This window comes from Salvelinus alpinus, chromosome 23, assembly GCF_045679555.1.
Source record: "Salvelinus alpinus chromosome 23, SLU_Salpinus.1, whole genome shotgun sequence".
Classification (NCBI taxonomy): Eukaryota; Metazoa; Chordata; class Actinopteri; order Salmoniformes; family Salmonidae; genus Salvelinus; species Salvelinus alpinus.
The window spans coordinates 7746730-7764763 of record NC_092108.1 but is presented as its reverse complement, the minus strand read 5'-3'; the positions used below and the strand labels follow the sequence as shown (position 1 = coordinate 7764763).

At 42.2% G+C, this 18034-nt stretch overlaps 3 protein-coding genes across 4 annotated transcripts in view; all 3 read left to right on the top strand.

Moving 5' to 3' along the window:
- The first annotated feature begins 271 nt into the window (after positions 1–271).
- On the top strand, positions 272–4578 carry LOC139551311 (neurturin-like). Its single transcript, XM_071362815.1, has 2 exons — positions 272–656; positions 2692–4578. The coding sequence occupies exons 1-2, from the start codon at positions 272–274 to the stop codon at positions 3159–3161; spliced, it is 855 nt and encodes a 284-aa protein (XP_071218916.1). The 3' UTR covers positions 3162–4578.
- Positions 4579–11238: 6660 nt separating this feature from the next.
- LOC139550146 (calcyphosin-like protein) lies at positions 11239–16117 on the top strand. Its single transcript, XM_071360805.1, has 5 exons — positions 11239–11340; positions 12182–12286; positions 12530–12707; positions 12893–13102; positions 14847–16117. The coding sequence occupies exons 2-5, from the start codon at positions 12195–12197 to the stop codon at positions 14946–14948; spliced, it is 582 nt and encodes a 193-aa protein (XP_071216906.1). The 5' UTR covers positions 11239–11340; positions 12182–12194; the 3' UTR covers positions 14949–16117.
- Positions 16118–16385: 268 nt separating this feature from the next.
- The window catches only part of LOC139550145 (sodium channel protein type 3 subunit alpha-like), a 122288-nt gene continuing 120639 nt past the window's right edge, over positions 16386–18034 (top strand). For both annotated transcript variants that reach the window (XM_071360803.1, XM_071360802.1), the window contains exon 1: positions 16386–16842. The gene's annotated coding sequence lies outside the window, so the exon portion shown is untranslated. The remainder of the gene's footprint in view (positions 16843–18034) is intronic.

Genomic DNA, 18034 nt, shown 5'->3' with positions numbered 1-18034 from the left:
CTCTCTCTCTTTCTCCCTCTCTCTCTCTCTCTGTCTCCCTCTCCCTCCCTCTCTCTCTCTATCTCTCTCTCTCTGTCTCCCTCTCTTTCTCTTTCTCACTCTCTCTCTGTCTCCCTCTCTCTCTCTCTCTCCCTCCTCTCTCTCTCTCTCTCTCTCTCTCTCTCTCTCTCTCTCTCTCTCTCTCTCTCTCTCGCTTTCTCTCTCTCTCTCTCTCGCTCTCCCTCTCTCTCTCTTTTTCTGGCAGATTTTCAATGCTCCTCCAAATTCTAAGATGAAGTTATGGAAAGGTGCCACTTTTGTCTTCATGCTCTGTGCTACGTTACTGTTCCTCCACCTCACTAGAAACATCATGGTTACTACTGGACCTGCAAGACTTCAACCTAGGATAGCATCATCATCATCATCATCATCATCATCATCATCATCATCATCAAAATCATCATCATTATCGTCAAAACCACTGTCGTTATCAGTGACAAAGCCAATATCACCCCCACCAGCATTATCTTCAGTAGCATTATCACCACCGTTATCATCATCATCATCACCATTATTATCATCATCACCATCATCGTCTTCCTCCTCATCCAGGATGAAGGCTGGGCTCCACAGAACAGTGCGGGCTGTAGACACCATCAGCTCTCTCCTCTCCCAGTGTAAGTTAAAATAAACAGTTTTGGTTTCCATAGCCACCGGGGTGTTATAGATGAGGTGGTGTGGGGAAGGGTTGTCATGGCGCTGACAGTGGGGCTTAGTGACTCTGGTTGTGTCCTATAAACCTATTTGGGCACACGGGCCTCAGATAAAAGAACAATTCACTGCATAGGGAATGTTGTTGACATAAGGACAGAGACACAATAACCTGCCGTCACATCACACATCACACATCACCTCACACATCACCTCACACATCACCTCACACATCACCTCACACATCACCTCACACATCACTCACACATCACCTCACATCACCTCACACATTACCTCACATCACCACACATCATCTCATGCATCACCTCACATCACCTCACACATCACCTCACATTACCTCACATCAGCTCATACATCACCTCATATCACCTCACATCACCTCTTACATTACCTCATACATTACCTCATACAACATCACCTCACATCACCTCATACATCATCTCACATCACCTCACACATCACTTCACACACCACCTCTCACATCACCTCATACATCACCTCACAACACCTCACATCACCTCACACATCTCCTCACACATCACCTCACATTACCTCACATCAGCTCATACATTACCTCACATCACCTCACATTACCTCACATCACCTCACATTACATCACCTCACATTACATCACCTCACACATCACCTCACATAACACCTCACATTACCTCACATCAGCTCATACATTACCTCACATCACCTCACATTACCTCACATCACCTCACATTACCTCACATCAGCTCATACATTACCTCACATCACCTCACATTACCTCACATCAGCTCATACATTACCTCACATCACCTCACATAATCACCTCACATTACCTCACATCACCTCACATCACCTCACACATCACCTCACATTACATCACATCACCTCACACATCACCTCACATTACCTCACATCAGCTCATACATTACCTCACATCACCTCATACATCACCTCATACATCACCTCATATCACCTCACATCACCTCACATCACCTCGCACATCACCTAACACATCACCTCACTTTACCTCACATCACCTCACATTACCTCACATCAGCTCATACATTACCTCACATCACCTCGCACATCACCTCATACATCACCTCATACATCACCTCATATCACCTCACATCACCTCACACATCACCTCACACATCATCTCACTTTACCTCACATCACCTCACATCACCTCACATCACCTCACATCACCTCACATTACCTCACATCACCTCACATCACCTCACATCACCTCACATCACCTCACTTTACCTCACATCACCTCACATCACCTCACAACACCTCACATCACCTCACATCACCTCACATCACCTCACTTTACCTCACATCACCTTACATTACCTCACATCACCTCACATCACCTCACATCACCTCACATCATCTCACTTTACCTCACATCACCTCACCTCACATAACCTCACAACACCTCACATCACCTCACATTACCTCACATCACCTCACTTTACCTCACATCACCTCACCTCACATCACCTCACTTTACCTCACATCACCTCACATAACCTCACAACACCTCACATCACCTCACATCACCTCACATTACCTCACAACACCTCACACCACATCACACATCACCTCATATCTCCCTGCACTGCCCAGGGTGCTAGGCCTAGACTAGAAATGAAGGTAACAGGTAGTGCTGTACTTCATGTTGTGTGATCCTTCAACACAGCCTTTAACAGGCCGATGATGTGTTATGTGTTTCTATCCAGCAACATTAGACAGGAAGGAAATGATATCTGCTGAATGCTGAAAGTCACTGGGACGTGGCAGAGGTTCTGGTTTGAGTCAATAGCTATCTCTTTTTTTTTGTGTCCGAGGCCTGAGGGGAGGTGTGGAATAGATTGTTGTTATCTCAAGCCTCTCTGTCTGTCTGTCTGTCTGTCTGTCTGTCTGTCTGTCTGTCTACCTGTATCTAACTGTCCTCTCTCTCTCTCCGTCTCCTTCCAGTCTCCCACCTTCTCCAGAGCTTCACCGAGGGAGAACTGAAGAAGGTGATCGGGACTCTGATTGACAGGAGTAGCAAGAGGAGAGGCAGGAACGGCAGAGAGGAGAGCCAGGAGAGCTCCTCCCGGGGGACCAAGGGAGCTAAGAGTGGGCGCAGGAGGAGGTTAAAGCCGTGCTCTCTGCGGGAGGTGGAAGTGACGGTGGGGGAACTGGGGCTGGGCTACGACAGCGACGAGACTCTCCTCTTCAGGTACTGCAGCGGCAGGTGCACTGCTCGCCGACGACGCAACTATGACATCGCCCTGGAACACACGAGGAGGGCGGGGCACATTAAAAAGGGGCGGAGAGACAAAGTGCAGTACAGCCCGTGCTGTCGGCCTATCGCGTACGAGAAGGATATCTCCTTCCTGGATAACAACAGTAGATACCACACGGTGCAGGATGTGTTGGCGCGGGAGTGTGGCTGTGCGTGACCCTGGGGGAGGTGTGTAAACGTTTAATAACGACCACATCCTCTGAACCACCAATGAATACTGGCTACTGGGATGATATCATGAGAGAATAATATGATGTCTCGGTGTGGATACAACGCCTCATGAAAAGCGAGACTTGTCATCGCAGGTGTTATGGCCACATGATGCAGGAAGTGTCTGCTCAGGAGGGGTTGCTGTGCGCGATCTCTGAACATGGGGCCTAGTCGGAAAGCTCGGTGGAGTTTTTTCTTTATCCATCTCGTTGTACTGGCAGCTTTGCCTTCGAAGGCAGCATTCAGGAGGACCCAGCATTAAAATAAAACAGCAATATGCTATATCAAATAGAACAGAGTTCATTGTTATGTACAGTGTTTCTGTTGGATACATGGATATTACCCACGGATACTGGATTACAGCGAAAACAGGACGATGCCTTCTGGATGACCTTTGACATTGGGCCAATTCAGGAGGGCGACATGTTGGCGAACATTCAGACAGATATGATCGTCTGTCACGTGGAATATAGGGACTGTATCGTATGGAACAGATATGATCGTCTGTCACGTGGAATATAGGGACTGTATCGTATGGAACAGATATGATCGTCTGTCACGTGGAATATAGGGACTGTATCGTATGGAACAGATATGATCGTCTGTCACGTGGAATATAGGGACTGCAATCAGCTCTGTGAATTCCATTCCTATCTGCAAGGCTGTGAACCTTTTCACCTCATGGAATGTGAGTCTGCCCCCTGGTGGCGTTGGAGCTGCAGGACCTCCATGTAGTTGAGGAGGAGCACCAATGCCTGCTTCTGGGATATCATGTCAGGTCTAGTTCATTTGTCATGTGGCACAGGATACACATGGTACGCATGTACAATGAAATGCTTACTTGTAGATTCATTCTCGGCGATGCGACATAATAAAAAAGACAGGAGTAAAAAATGTTAAGAATAATAAAAAATAAGTAAAATGTAAATATCATCTGACTTTCCGGGCCCATGGATACTGGGTACGGGAAGATAGAGCAACAGGATAACGTCTCTGAATATGGATCTGTGTGGATGTATTCAGGGATGGAATTCAAGGATTTTGGGTACTGATCAGCTTGAGCTTGTAGACTGGCATTTTTACTACGCATGGTCCAAAATCTGTGCAATGGGATATTTTAATAGAAAAAGATATCTAGCCAGTGGGATAATTGGGTATATTTTCTTCTAGCCCGGTCTAAAAAGTACAAGCCACGGGCTATTTGTATGGAACTGGTTGAGGGCAACACACCTGTAGTGAACTTCTGAGAATCATGAGAGTATGGACACAGTCACTAGGACAGTACTGAGTATGGACCCAGTCACTAGAACAGTACTGAGAATGGACCCAGTCACTAGAACAGTACTGAGTATGGACCCAGTCACTAGAACATTACAGAGTATGGACCCAGTCACTAGAACAGTACTGAGTATGGACACAGTCACTAGAACAGTACTGAGTATCGACCCAGTCACTAGAACAGTACTGAGTATGGACCCAGTCACTAGAACAGTACTGAGAATGGACCCAGTCACTAGAACAGTACTGAGTATGGACCCAGTCACTAGAACAGTACTGAGTATCGACCCAGTCACTAGAACAGTACTGAGTATGGACCCAGTCACTAGAACAGTACTGAGTATGGACCCAGTCACTAGAACAGTACTGAGAATGGACCCAGTCACTAGAACAGTACAGAGTATGGACCCAGTCACTAGAACAGTACAGAGTATGGAACCAGTCACTAGAACAGTACAGAGTATGGACACAGTCACTAGAACAGTACTGAGTATGGACCCAGTCACTAGAACAGTACTGAGTATCGACCCAGTCACTAGAACAGTACTGAGTATGGACCCAGTCACTAGAACAGTACTGAGAATGGACCCAGTCACTAGAACAGTACTGAGTATGGACCCAGTCACTAGAACAGTACTGAGAATGGACCCAGTCACTAGAACATTACAGAGTATGGACCCAGTCACTAGAACAGTACAGAGTATGGACCCAGTCACTAGAACAGTACAGAGTATGGACCCAGTCACTAGAACAGTACTGAGTATGGACCCGGTCACTAGAACAGTACTGAGTATGGACCCGTTCACTAGAACATTACTGAGTATGTACCCAGTCACTAGAACAGTACTGAGTATGGACCCAGTCACTAGAACAGTACAGAGAATGGACCCAGTCACCAGAACAGTACAGAGTATGGACCCAGTCACTAGAACATTACAGAGTATGGACCCAGTCACTAGAACAGTACTGAGTATGGACCCAGTCACTAGAACAGTACTGAGTATGGACCCGGTCACTAGAACAGTACTGAGTATGGACCCGTTCACTAGAACAGTACAGAGTATGGACCCAGTCACTAGAACAGTACTGAGTATGGACCCAGTCACTAGAACAGTACTGAGTATGGACCCAGTCACTAGAACATTACAGAGTATGGACCCAGTCACTAGAACATTACAGAGCATGGACCCAGTCACTAGAACAGTACTGAACATGGACCCAGTCACTAGAACAGGACTGAGTATGGACCCAGTCACTAGAACAGTACTGAGTATGGACCCAGTCACTAGAACAGTACTGAGTATGGACACAGTCACTAGAACAGTACTGAACATGGACCCAGTCACTAGAACATTACTGAGTATGGACCCAGTCACTAGAACATTACTGAGTATGGACCCAGTCACTAGAACAGGACTGAGTATGGACCCAGTCACTAGAACAGTACTGAGTATGGACCCAGTCACTAGAACAGTACTGAGTATGGACCCAGTCACTAGAACAGTACTGAGTATGGACCCAGTCACTAGAACAGTACAGAGTATGGACCCAGTCACTAGAACAGTACTGAGTATGGACCCAGTCACTAGAACAGTACTGAGTATGGACCCAGTCACTAGAACATTACAGAGTATGGACCCAGTCACTAGAACAGTACAGAGTATGGACCCAGTCACTAGAACATTACTGAGTATGTGGCATGATCAATAGAGAGAAACTCTTCTGTATTTGAAATCAGAAAGGAATGATCAATGGTTTATTCAAAATATTACTTGAATATTAAGTTGTTGATCAATGACCTTTACTGGACCATTATCAAACAACTTCCCTTCCCCCTCCAACTGCATACAAACCCTCCATGGAGATATCACAAAATGTCTGATGTCTAGATATCACAAAATGTCTGCTGTCTAAATATCACAAAATGTCTGCCGTCTAGATATCACAAAATGTCTGCCGTCTAGATATCACAAAATGTCTGCCGTCTAGATATCACAAAATGTCTGCCATCTAGCTATCACAAAATGTCTGCTGTCTAAATATCACAAAATGTCTGCTGTCTAAATATCACAAAATGTCTGCCGTCTAGATATCACAAAATGTCTGCTTTCTAAATATCACAAAATGTCTGCTGTCTAAATATCACAAAATGTCTGCCGTCTAGATATCACGAAATGTCTGCTGTCTAGATATCACAAAATGTCTGCCGTCTAGATATCACAAAATGTCTGCTGTCTAGATATAAAAAATGTCTGCTGTCTAGATATCACAAAATGTCTGCTGTCTAAATATCACAAAATGTCTGCTGTCTAAATATCACAAAATGTCTGCCGTCTAGATATCACAAAATGTCTGCTGTCTAAATATCACAAAATGTCTGCCGTCTAGATATCACAAAATGTCTGCTGTCTAAATATCACAAAATGTCTGCCGTCTAGATATCACAAAATGTCTGCCGTCTAGATATCACAAAATGTCTGCTGTCTAAATATCACAAAATGTCTGCTGTCTAAATATCACAAAATGTCTGCCGTCTAGATATCACAAAATGTCTGCCGTCTAGATATCACGAAATGTCTGCTGTCTTATCTTCTCTAAAAATGATGAGATGTTCTGTGGGATTTTCGTCTAAGAGTATTCCAGCAAAAACACAAGCATTATATCTTTGTTATTTCCATTCGAGGCTTTTATCTAGTACTCTTCAAAAAATAACTTTCTCCAAATCCAATCACGGTCAGTAACTCACTGACACAATGTCCTCCTAAGCGTTTGCCAATACATTATGTAAGAACTCACTGTTTGATTTTACTGCTGTGGTTTCAGATTACAGGTTACATAATTACAGAATATTCTTCAACTTTGAAGTGCTGAAAGAAATATATAACCTTATAAATATATAATCCATTATATAATTCACAGCCCTGATTAATGTGAACAATACGTCTATAGACCCTATGGGCCCTGTTAGTAGTGCACTATTATGGGTGCCATTTTGTATGCACACATACAAAACGAATCAATGTGTTACAGTCGGCCTACAAGCAAAGCAGCAGCAAGGCAGTGCATCTTTCTTTATGGATTATATTTACAGTGCCATTCTGAAAGTATTCAGACCCCTTGACTTTTTCCACATTTTGCTACGTTAGAGGCCTTATTCTAAAAGGGATTCAATAGTCCCCCCCCCCCCCCCCACTCATCAATTTACACACATTAACCCATAATGACAAAGCAAAAAGGTTTATAGACATTTTTTGCTAATTTATAAAAAAAAAATATAAAACAGAAATATCACATTTACATAAGTATTCAAACCCTTTACTCAGTACTTTGTTGAAGCACCTTTGGCAGCGATAACAGCCTCGAGTCTTCTTGGGTATGACGCTACAAGCTTGGCACAAATGTATTTGGAGAGTTTCTCCCATTCTTCTCTGCAGATCCTCTCAAGTTCTGTCAGGTTGGATGGGGAGTGTTGCTGCACAGCTATTTTCAGGTCTTTCCAGAAATGTTCGATCTGGTTCATGTCCGGGCTCTGATTGGGCCACTCAAGAACATTCAGAGACTTGTTCCAAAGTCTCTCCTGCATTGTTTTGGCTGTGTGCTTAGGGTCATTGTCCTGCTGGAAGGTGAACCTTCGCCCCAGTCTGAGGTCCTGAGCGCTCCGGAGTAGGTTTTCATCAAGGATCTCTCTGTACTTTGCTCCGTTCGTCTTTCCCTCAATCCTGACTAGTCTCCCAGTCCCTGCCGCTGAAAAACATCCCCACAGCATGATGCTGCCACCACCATGCATCACCGTAGGGATGGTGCCAGGTTTCCTCCTGACGTGACGCTTAGCATTCAGGCCAAAGAGTTCAATCTTGGTTTCATCAGACCAGAGTATCTTGTTTCTCATGTTCTGAGAGTCTTTAGGTGGCTTTTGGCAAACTCCAAGCGGGCTGTCATGTGCCTTTTACTGAGGAGTGGCTTCCGTCTGACCACTCTAACATAAAGGCCTCATTGTTGGAGTCCTGCAGAGATGGTTGTCCTTCTGGAACGTTCTCCCATCTCTACAGAGGAACTCTAGAGCTCTGTCAGAGTGACCACTGGGTTCTTGGTCACCTCCCTGACCAAGGCCCTTCTCCCCCGATTGCTCAGTTTGGCCGGGCGGCCAGCTCTAGGAAGAGTCTTGGTGGTTCCAAACTTCTTCCATTTAAGAATGATGGAGGCCACTGTGTTCTTGGGGACCTTCAATGCTGCAGAAATGTTTTCGTACCCTTCCCCAGATCTGTGTCGTGACACAATCCTGTCTCAGAGCTCTACGAACAATTCCTTTGAACTCATGGCTTGGTTTTTGGTCTGACATGCATTGTCAACTGTGGGACCTTATATAGACAGGTGTGTGCCTTTCCAAATCGTGTACAATCAATTGAATTTACAACAGGTGGACTCCAATCAAGTTGTAGAAACATCTCAAGGATGATCACTAGAAACAGGATGCACCTGAGCTCAATTTTGAGTCTCATAGCAAAGGGTCTGAATACTTATGTAAATAAGGTCTTAAGTGTTTTAAATTTTATTTTTTATTTATTAAATGTCTAACAACCTGTTTTCACTTTGTCATTATGGGGTATTGTGTGTAGATTGCTGAGGAAAAACATGTATTTAATCCCTTTTAGAATAAGGCTGTACTGTAACAAAATGTGGAAAAAGTCAAGGGGACTGAATACTTTCTGAATGGCACTGTATAGGGCCATGAGGTTTACCTGACCTGGGAAATCTCTGGCGCCTGATTCTGTCTGTATTTATTTGGAAGTAAATGATGGTTTGAAGAATATTTATTTAGTAGACATAGCAGCTTACCCATTTGTTGAGCAACTGTGCCAAAAATGTTTTTTTTATCTAACATACTGACTGCTGAATAACCCTTATATCTATTTCAAAGAGTTCCATCATCATTATTTATTTCCCTCTTTTCTAAACACACAATTTCGTTTTCTCCATCTTGTTTATAATACCCTACATGGATTTAATTGTGTTAACCAGCTGCTATACTGGACAAATTCCCAGTGGTGGATAAAGTACTCAATTGTCTTGAGTAAAAGTAGATTCCCTAATAGAAAATGACTCCAGTAAAAGAGAAAGTCACCCAGTGAAATACTACTTGAGTAAAAGTAGATTCCCTAATAGAAAATGACTCCAGTAAAAGAGAAAGTCACCCAGTGAAATACTACTTGAGTAAAAGTAGATTCCCTAATAGAAAATGACTCCAGTAAAAGAGAAAGTCACCCAGTGAAATACTACTTGAGTAAAAGTCTACAAGTGATATGGTTCTAAGTGTACTTAAGTACAGTCACAGTGCTGGAAAATGTACTCAATTATCATACTTGAGTAAAAGTAAATGCTATACATCAAATTCCTTGTATTAAACAAACCAGACAGCACCATTTTCTTGTTTTTCTTTATTTATGAACAGCGAGAGGCACACTCCAACACTCAATCATTTGCAAAAGCTGTATTTGTGTTTAGAGAATCCGCCAGGTCAGAGTCAGTAGGGATGACAACGCGTTATATTGATAGTAGAGGTCTTCTCGGGTCCAAGATGTTGGACCTGAGGACTATCAAATCCGGACTAGAACCGTATCCTAAGTGACCCGAGTGACAAACAAATAATTTTTGTCAGCCAGGTTGCTCTTCTGGTTAACGAATAGTTATTTATATGTTGGCTAGGGCTTTTATAATTAAATAAATTCACCGTATTAGCGTAAAATAAAATATTCTATAGGCTATGTAGAGCTGTGGTTAGGTCTATTCAGGTCCACTCAGGGTCGATCAGCTGTAGCTACAGTACATAGATCCGATTGACAATCAAACAGGACCAGACCCGGCCCGAGGGAAACATTTGAATTTTGTAACCAGACCCGCTCTGGTCACTGGTTGGGTCTCATATAACCGGGTTCCGGTGGACCCGTGAAGACCTCTAATTGATAGGTGTTTGAATTGGACCCTATTTCTGTCCTGCCTGACCATTCAAAATGTAACGAGTGCTTTTTGGTGTCATGGAAAATGTATGGGAGTAAAAAGTACATATTGTCTTCAATAGTGAAGTAAAAGTAAACATTTTCAAAAATATCAATGGTAAGGTAAAGTACAGATTCTCCCCCACAACGACTTAAGTAGTACTTCAAAGTATTTTTTACTAATTACTTTACACCACTGCAAATGCCTTGCTATGATACTGTAATGAAACAGCAGGGAGCAGGTTTCGAACCCTCGACCTTCTAGCCCGAAGTCCAGCGTGCTATCGACTGTGCCGCAAAAATTGCTCAAACGGCAGAGTCGATATCCGTGCTTTTATAAACCCAGGGTTGTTACACTACTCCCTCCTTTCAAGGGTCGTTACAATACTATAGATGTGCTTTTCCACCACGCATAATCTTTTTCTGACAACGTATTATCCCATCTCTATCCCAAATAATGTATCTACTTTTTCAGACGTGGTCCGGAATCATCCATCTAGCGTTTTCAACATCACACCTGAAACCTTTAACCCATTCTAGGCCTTCTACTGCTTACAATTATCTCACTATCATAACATTACAGGTATCGAGAATAGGGAGCCATTTTGGGACAGACACTTTGTTTTTGTTTTTAAAGCTCTACAATTCGATGGATTTTCCCTTTGTACAACTTTACCGCCTTCTTTACCGCGAAAATCGAAAATGATCTAACAATGCTTACTGGTAAAGACACGAGTGGGCCGCTGGTCTGAAGTGTACGGTAAAGAGAAGAGGAGGAGGCGTGCGCTATTCATACCATCCATCACTACATTACGCACCGGCAAACTAGAGTGGAACAGGTGACAATAACACTAGGTGAGACCACTTTCTCTTCACACGCAAACACTTGCAACAAGTACCATTTTTGTTGGGTAATCGTATACTTCATAATTGCTTAGATTTGGTATGTCAGTTTAATTATTTTTGGTGGTTTGAAGTTATGGCATTGGAAAAAAAGGTGTGGTTGTTGTGTAAGTGTTGTCTAGACAACAGGAGTAATACGTTTCGTTTTTATTTTATGAAAGTGGTGTAAATTAAGCAAATTAGGGAGACATTTTGTATATGATACTGGATATGAACATTAAAATACCTAATGCAATTGCAATATGAACATATCTGTAATGATGTCGGTTTAGGATTCATTGACTATCGAACTGACTTGTGATGGCTTGGTGCGCATGTACATAGTAACAGGTCTCTAGGGGAGGGGTGTAGCCTAGTAACAGGTCTCTAGGGGAGGAGTGTAGCATTACATTTTACATTTACATTTAAGTCATTTAGCAGACGCTCTTATCCAGAGCGACTTACAAATTGGTGCATTCACCTTATGATATCCAGTGGAACAACCACTTTACAATAGTGCATCTAACTCTTTTAAGGGGGGGGGGTTAGAAGGATTACTTTATCCTATCCTAGGTATTCCTTAAAGAGGTGGGGTTTCAGGTGTCTCCGGAAGGTGGTGATTGACTCCGCTGACCTGGCGTCGTGAGGGAGTTTGTTCCACCATTGGGGTGCCAGAGAATAGTTTGCATAGTTTGACTCTCTTTTTTCTCCTTGCTTGCTCATTATACTTCCTCTGTTACAATTCATAAAGTTCAACCTACATCTGAATACACATTAACTAAGCAGATGGTGTATTTTACTCCATATTTTACAGTAACACAGAAGACATGGCATCAGACACCAAGGCCACAGACCCATTGGAGGTACTGAGACAGCAATGTCTGGCCAGGGGAGCGGCTGGCATCAAGGGACTGGCAAGGTAAGAGCAACTCATTAAAAGACAAAGCAAAACATCAACAACAATTCTTTTTTTTTTTTTACTTTACAATAACGATTTCTTATCTTATTGTGATATTCAGTCACAAGTGAAAATAGTCTGCATACAAAAGGCCAATAATAATTCAGAATAACTGATTCGTAATTGATTATTACGTTTAAATAGATATCCAGAGACAGATGGTTAATCTCTCCACATCCTCTCTCTTCCTCTCCGTCCATACAGGACGTTCCGCATCATGGACGACGATGGCAGTAAGTCTCTGGACATGCAGGAGTTTGTTAAGGGACTGGAGCACTATGGTGTGGTGGTGAGCAGAGAGGAAGCCCGGCAGATCTTCACACTGTGTGACAAGGACGGCAGTGGCACCATCAACTTCAACGAGTTTCTGGAGAATCTGAGGGTAAAATTACAGAGTAGAGACACAAAAATTCATTGATTATGCACATTTTTATTCATTATGGACAGTGTATAATAATGGTTCTCTCATAATATTAGTATTTGAACGAGCCAAAGTACATCTAATAATTGCATGATAAAGGTGCAGTGATGTATATTGCTGTTTTCATGTGTTTGTGTTTCTTTCAGCCTCCTATGTCCAGTGCCAGGATCTCTGTGATCGGTCAGGCCTTTAAGAAGTTAGACCGGACAGGGGACGGGGTGGTGACTGTGGAGGACCTGAGGGGGGTCTACAACGGTTCACAACACCCCAAATATAAGAGTGGGGAGTGGACAGAGGAACAGGTCTTCCTAACCTTCCTCAGCAGCTTTGATTCCCCCAACGACAAAGACGGCAAGGTAATAAATACATTTGTAATTTACTGGAATGATGAACTGCTAGCCTGTGTAACAGTATAACTTTAAACCGTCCCCTCGCCCCGACACGGGCGCGAACCAGGGACCCTCTGCACACATCGACAACAGTCACCCACGAAGCATCGTTACCCATCGCTCCACAAAGGCCACGGCCCTTGCAGAGCAAGGGGAAACCCTACTTAAGTCTCAGAGCAAGTGACGTAACTGATTGAAACGCTACTAGCGCGTACCCGCTAACTAGCTAGCCATTTCACATCCGTTACACCTGGGTACCAGTCTGTTTGTGCTAACATTCCACTCCTTGCCACTCCTTGTCATGCCAAACAGTCTGGCCTTTCTCCAATCTTCAAATTTGAACATTCTATCAATAATGAGCTCAAAGAGAACTGAGGAGAACAGACGATGCCATATCTTAGGCATATGGCACGGAGTACAAGGCCTGGAATGTTATCACAAAACCGGTCTGGGCCCGGTTGCATAAAACATCTTAAGTTAATTCCCCCCTTATCTTTTCATTTAAAGTTTCCTTAACTTTAAGTCAGATGCACAAAACATTTTAAGGTGAATTTCTCCCTTAAATGCAGTGAAAAAGTTAAGGGTTCCCATGAGGTCTATAAGAGTATTTTGAAGATAAATACACAACGCAGAGTTTGAGAGGACGAGAGTACTAAACTAAATATAGTACTAATGGTCAATAGGGAATTGTAAATAGGAGTTGGGTCTCAGTTCAACAGCTGTTTAGAATCTGTGGAATGTCAGTCCTGAACTCAGAGCTATGTGTACTACGTTCTGTACATTAAGTCGGAGGCAGGATACTTGTTAGGATTTCTGATTGGTCAACCCCAGGCTAGGGCGTGGGGTTATAAATTACATCCTGTTCCTTTGATCGGGGGGAAAAGCTGAGGACAGGGGAGACTGAACATCTGAACATCTACCTCCCAGCATAACATCTTGATTTGTCCTTCTCAAATAAACCGATTTTTCTCCCCCTGATTTGCTTTGGAGTTTGTTATCGAAGAATAACATCAACTGCTAACAGGTCTTTTAAGTGCTTCATTCAGTATGAATATCAATGTAAGCAGCATTTATGGAGGTGAATGTTGCTTTCCTCTGTCCTGGTTTCAAAAGGAAAACATCCACTAGCTAGCTAGGTAGCTAATCAAGGTGCACAATCCATGGTTACAAAACTAGCTTGCTAGCTAGCTACCTACTCTGTAAGTTAGCTTGACATGCTAGCTGGCTAGCTAGCTACCTACTCTCTAAGTTAGCTTGACATGCTAGAAAGTAATAGAAACAAGTTGAGAAAAAAAGTAACTAAAATAAATATGTTTTATTATCTTCTAAATAAATGGGTTTGTCCTGTCTTGAACAGTGAATCAAGTCATCTCCATGGTAACCAGAGACTCTGCCTTACATGCCTTCAAACTACCCGTAAAACCCTTACATTATGACCTTACGTTTTCAGTGGCTCTATTCAACCCCCTTAAACGATTCCCTTAGGTAAGGGAAATTATTCCTTAAGGGAAACACTTAAGATGTTTTATGCAAACAGGCCCTGGATTTCAGGCTAATGAATTGTAGCTGATATTACATAAACAACGAAAAAAACGAGGTAAAAAAAATGTACTCAACTATTTACATACAAAAGGAAGGAGCAGATATTTTTTGGCTTGGTTACTTGGTTTTGTACATTATGTAAATGAGTTGTCTTGTCCTTCTCCTTTAGGTAACTCAGGAGGAGTTTATCAACTACTACAGTGGAGTGAGTGCCTCTATCGACAGCGACGGATACTTTGTCACTATGATGCAGAATGCCTGGAAGCTGTAGGCACCACTGGCTAGCTACATTTATGTGTATTCTACTAATATATTTGGCTAATCATAAAAAGGCTGCTTTGCTTTCATTTAGAACGTCTGTATGTGAGAAAATACACAAATGTTAGTTTATAGTTTTTCAATGGAACAGACTAGCTTTAAATGCACAGATACAACCTATTTCTACTGAATGATTTTTATATATTACAAAATATTAATCACGTTCCTTTGTGCCATATTGCGTTGTCTTGTTAAGATCTTTCTTATGGTTAAAGCTACATCATAATTATGCAAATGTTTGCCAAATAGACTATCTTTCTCGTAGCACAATGAGTGTTCCTTTAAATGCTTTATCTACCTGTACACAAGCTCACTGATCGGGACCACCGTGTGCTGAATGCAGCGAGTAGCGAGGTCCATACAGAAATGGTTTCTCGAGATCGGCTTGGAAGAATTTGACTGGCCTTCAGCTATTTGTTAGTCAGCTTGTCTATAATTAGATATAACTGAGAAATGAGAATCTATGTTTCCCGGGAAGACTAAATAAACTCTTGCTCACCAGAATAATGTAATACATCGATATAGTGGATGCTTCAACGTAGTTGACATCGGTAACACAATAAGTGTTTCTTTAAATGCTTTATCTACCTGCACAAGTACAGTATATGTGGATCCAAGTTCTGTGCTAGGCTAATAACCATAGCTACTATGCATAGCAAAAGCAATGTACTGAGAATCCCCAGACTCTCTAACCCAGACTCTATTGTAATCGAGTGCATGCAATTTAGAGGTCCTATACCGCCTAAGCGTGAAATTGAATTATGAGTGCATATGCACTGTTATAATTTGTTATTATGGTTTCAAAGCCCAAGGTCGTCATTGCTAGTCTTCTGCGCTTTAATTAACTGTGGACAATTAGGCGATATGTCAAGTCTGCAATTCAGGGAGCTGTCAAGGGTACTGAAATGTAATTGATAATCAGCCCAGCGTTCCCCTTATAGGACACTGTAGTGCCGGCAGAGGGAGCAACAGGGCAACGTTTATTATTTGATTCCTATAGGCCTACAGGTATAATAGCACGCATGCCAACATTTACCTGTAAATAGATCTGAGAAAGTAGATTTCTTATCTCCCGGTGCGTGAAAATATTGATTCATGATTAAACATATTTTTGCAAACACATTTTTGCATTCTGTTTTCTATTTTTGCAGGTCTTTGTAAAATGTCGTGCAGTGAAATTAAACATCTTTCCTGTTGCCTCACAAAATTGTTTCAGATTACTCAATTGAGAGGTTAAAAAAAGGTATTGCTTCCCAAATCCTGATAACTTTTGAATGTGAGATGACATGGGCCAGCCGAAGCCTAATCCCCTAGTCAGGCATCGCTCCCATCCTGCCCGGGCCAGCCGCTCAGCAGCTCAAGGGCAAACGGAGGTTTTAGGACTTTCCACTCTCAGCGCAACGGCTCAGGAACACGCATGAATTACAACCGTGCGCACCATAATTTCTCGTGCGCTTTTTGTGTCTATTTGAAGTTTTCTCAGGACTGACATTTTGTGGCAATCAAATGGAAAGGAAGGGTATTTTGGGTGAGTCCGTAGGCGGGCGTTGACCCTGTAGCACCGAGTGAAGCGCGGTTCAAAATGCCTCACATCAGGGGATTTGACAACTGGCATTCAACCGGGAGTCACTTTTAAACGATAACCTCTGGATTCGGCCTCGCTACATAACAGGCGCCATTTTCAGTCTCCGTAACGTGTAATTGAAGTAATTTATCGATTTAATAATCAGGATCTTCCTGGAGACAAATGAAACATGGATTCTACTTGGGTTTTCTGGTCATTCTGTTCTCTAAAAACTGAAAAACGAAAGTCTGGAAGCTATGCTACAGAACACGGAGTTTCACACGTAAGTATTCATTCTTTATTCATGCTTTATCATGTATTTTTGCAGGCCTATACAGTTTAATTTTGTAGGTGCTATTTGACCAATATGGGAAAATCATAGTGTTTAATGAATGCAGGGGCCTGCCTTACAATTAAGCATAGAACGAGTACATTTTGATGGAAATTGGACTGGGCCTAATAATGTTTTCACTCGTAATTTTCAAAACCAACAAAAAAATATTGATTTGACAAAAGCCACAAACTTCTTTAACATGAAAAAGAAGGTAGGCTAATAAGCGACAAAGACAACGCAACGAAAAAGTGCACTTGAAATCAATGTAGGCCTAATTTAACAATTAAAAAAGTTACATTGTCACTTCTGTTGGTAAATGCTCAAATTTATAGATTTGCTCTGTGCTAAATCATCTGTCAATTTCATTGAGAATGTACCCTACATTTCATTGAGAATGTACCCTACATTTCATTGAGAATGTACCCTACATTTCATTGCAGTCATCAAATAAAAAGCAAATGATCTTTGTTCAGAGAATGTCGTTTTTATACTTCACAGTCACAATTGTTCAAGTCAAACCATTGCATGTATCTAGCCCAATTAAAAACTAATTGTAGAGCATTTTTAAATGGTAAATGGAGAGAGTTTGTTGCACAAATATATTCAAACACCAATCTTCCACGCAGGCTAATTGCTTTTCTAGAACATGTACAGCCTGAATTAAAAAGGCTAGCTTTTCGGAATTTGCACATTCACCTCCTTTACCTGTCTATATAACATCCCTCTATACAACATCCCCTTCGGGGAGTCAGGTAGCCTAGTGGTTAGTAACTGAAAGGTTGCTGGATCGAATCCCCGAGCTCACAAGGTAAAAATCTGTCGTTATGCCCCTGTTCCCCGTTAGGCCGGCATTGTAAATAAGAATTTGTTATTTTAACTGACTTGCCTATTTAAATAAAGGTTAAATAATAAATAAAAAAACAACATTAAAATAAATGCATCGAGATACACTACATGACAAAAAGTATGTGGACACCTGCTTGTCAAAAATGTCATTCCAATATCATGGGCATTAATATGGAGTTGGTTCCCTCTTTGCTGCTATAACAGCCTCCACTCTTCTGTGAAAGCTTTCCACTAGATGTTGGAACATTGCTGCAGGGACTTGCTTCCATTCAGCCACAAGAGCATTAGTGAGGTC

Excerpts from the sequence above, each read along its gene's own strand:
- LOC139551311 (XM_071362815.1), top strand. The coding sequence starts at position 272 with ATGAAGTTATGGAAAGGTGCCACTTTTGTCTTCATGCTCTGTGCTACG. Across the intron at positions 657-2,691 it reads CAGCTCTCTCCTCTCCCAGT|TCTCCCACCTTCTCCAGAGC; the intron begins GTAAGTTAAAAT and ends GTCTCCTTCCAG.
- LOC139550146 (XM_071360805.1), top strand. The coding sequence starts at position 12,195 with ATGGCATCAGACACCAAGGCCACAGACCCATTGGAGGTACTGAGACAG. Across the intron at positions 12,287-12,529 it reads GGCATCAAGGGACTGGCAAG|GACGTTCCGCATCATGGACG; the intron begins GTAAGAGCAACT and ends CCGTCCATACAG. Across the intron at positions 12,708-12,892 it reads AGTTTCTGGAGAATCTGAGG|CCTCCTATGTCCAGTGCCAG; the intron begins GTAAAATTACAG and ends TGTTTCTTTCAG.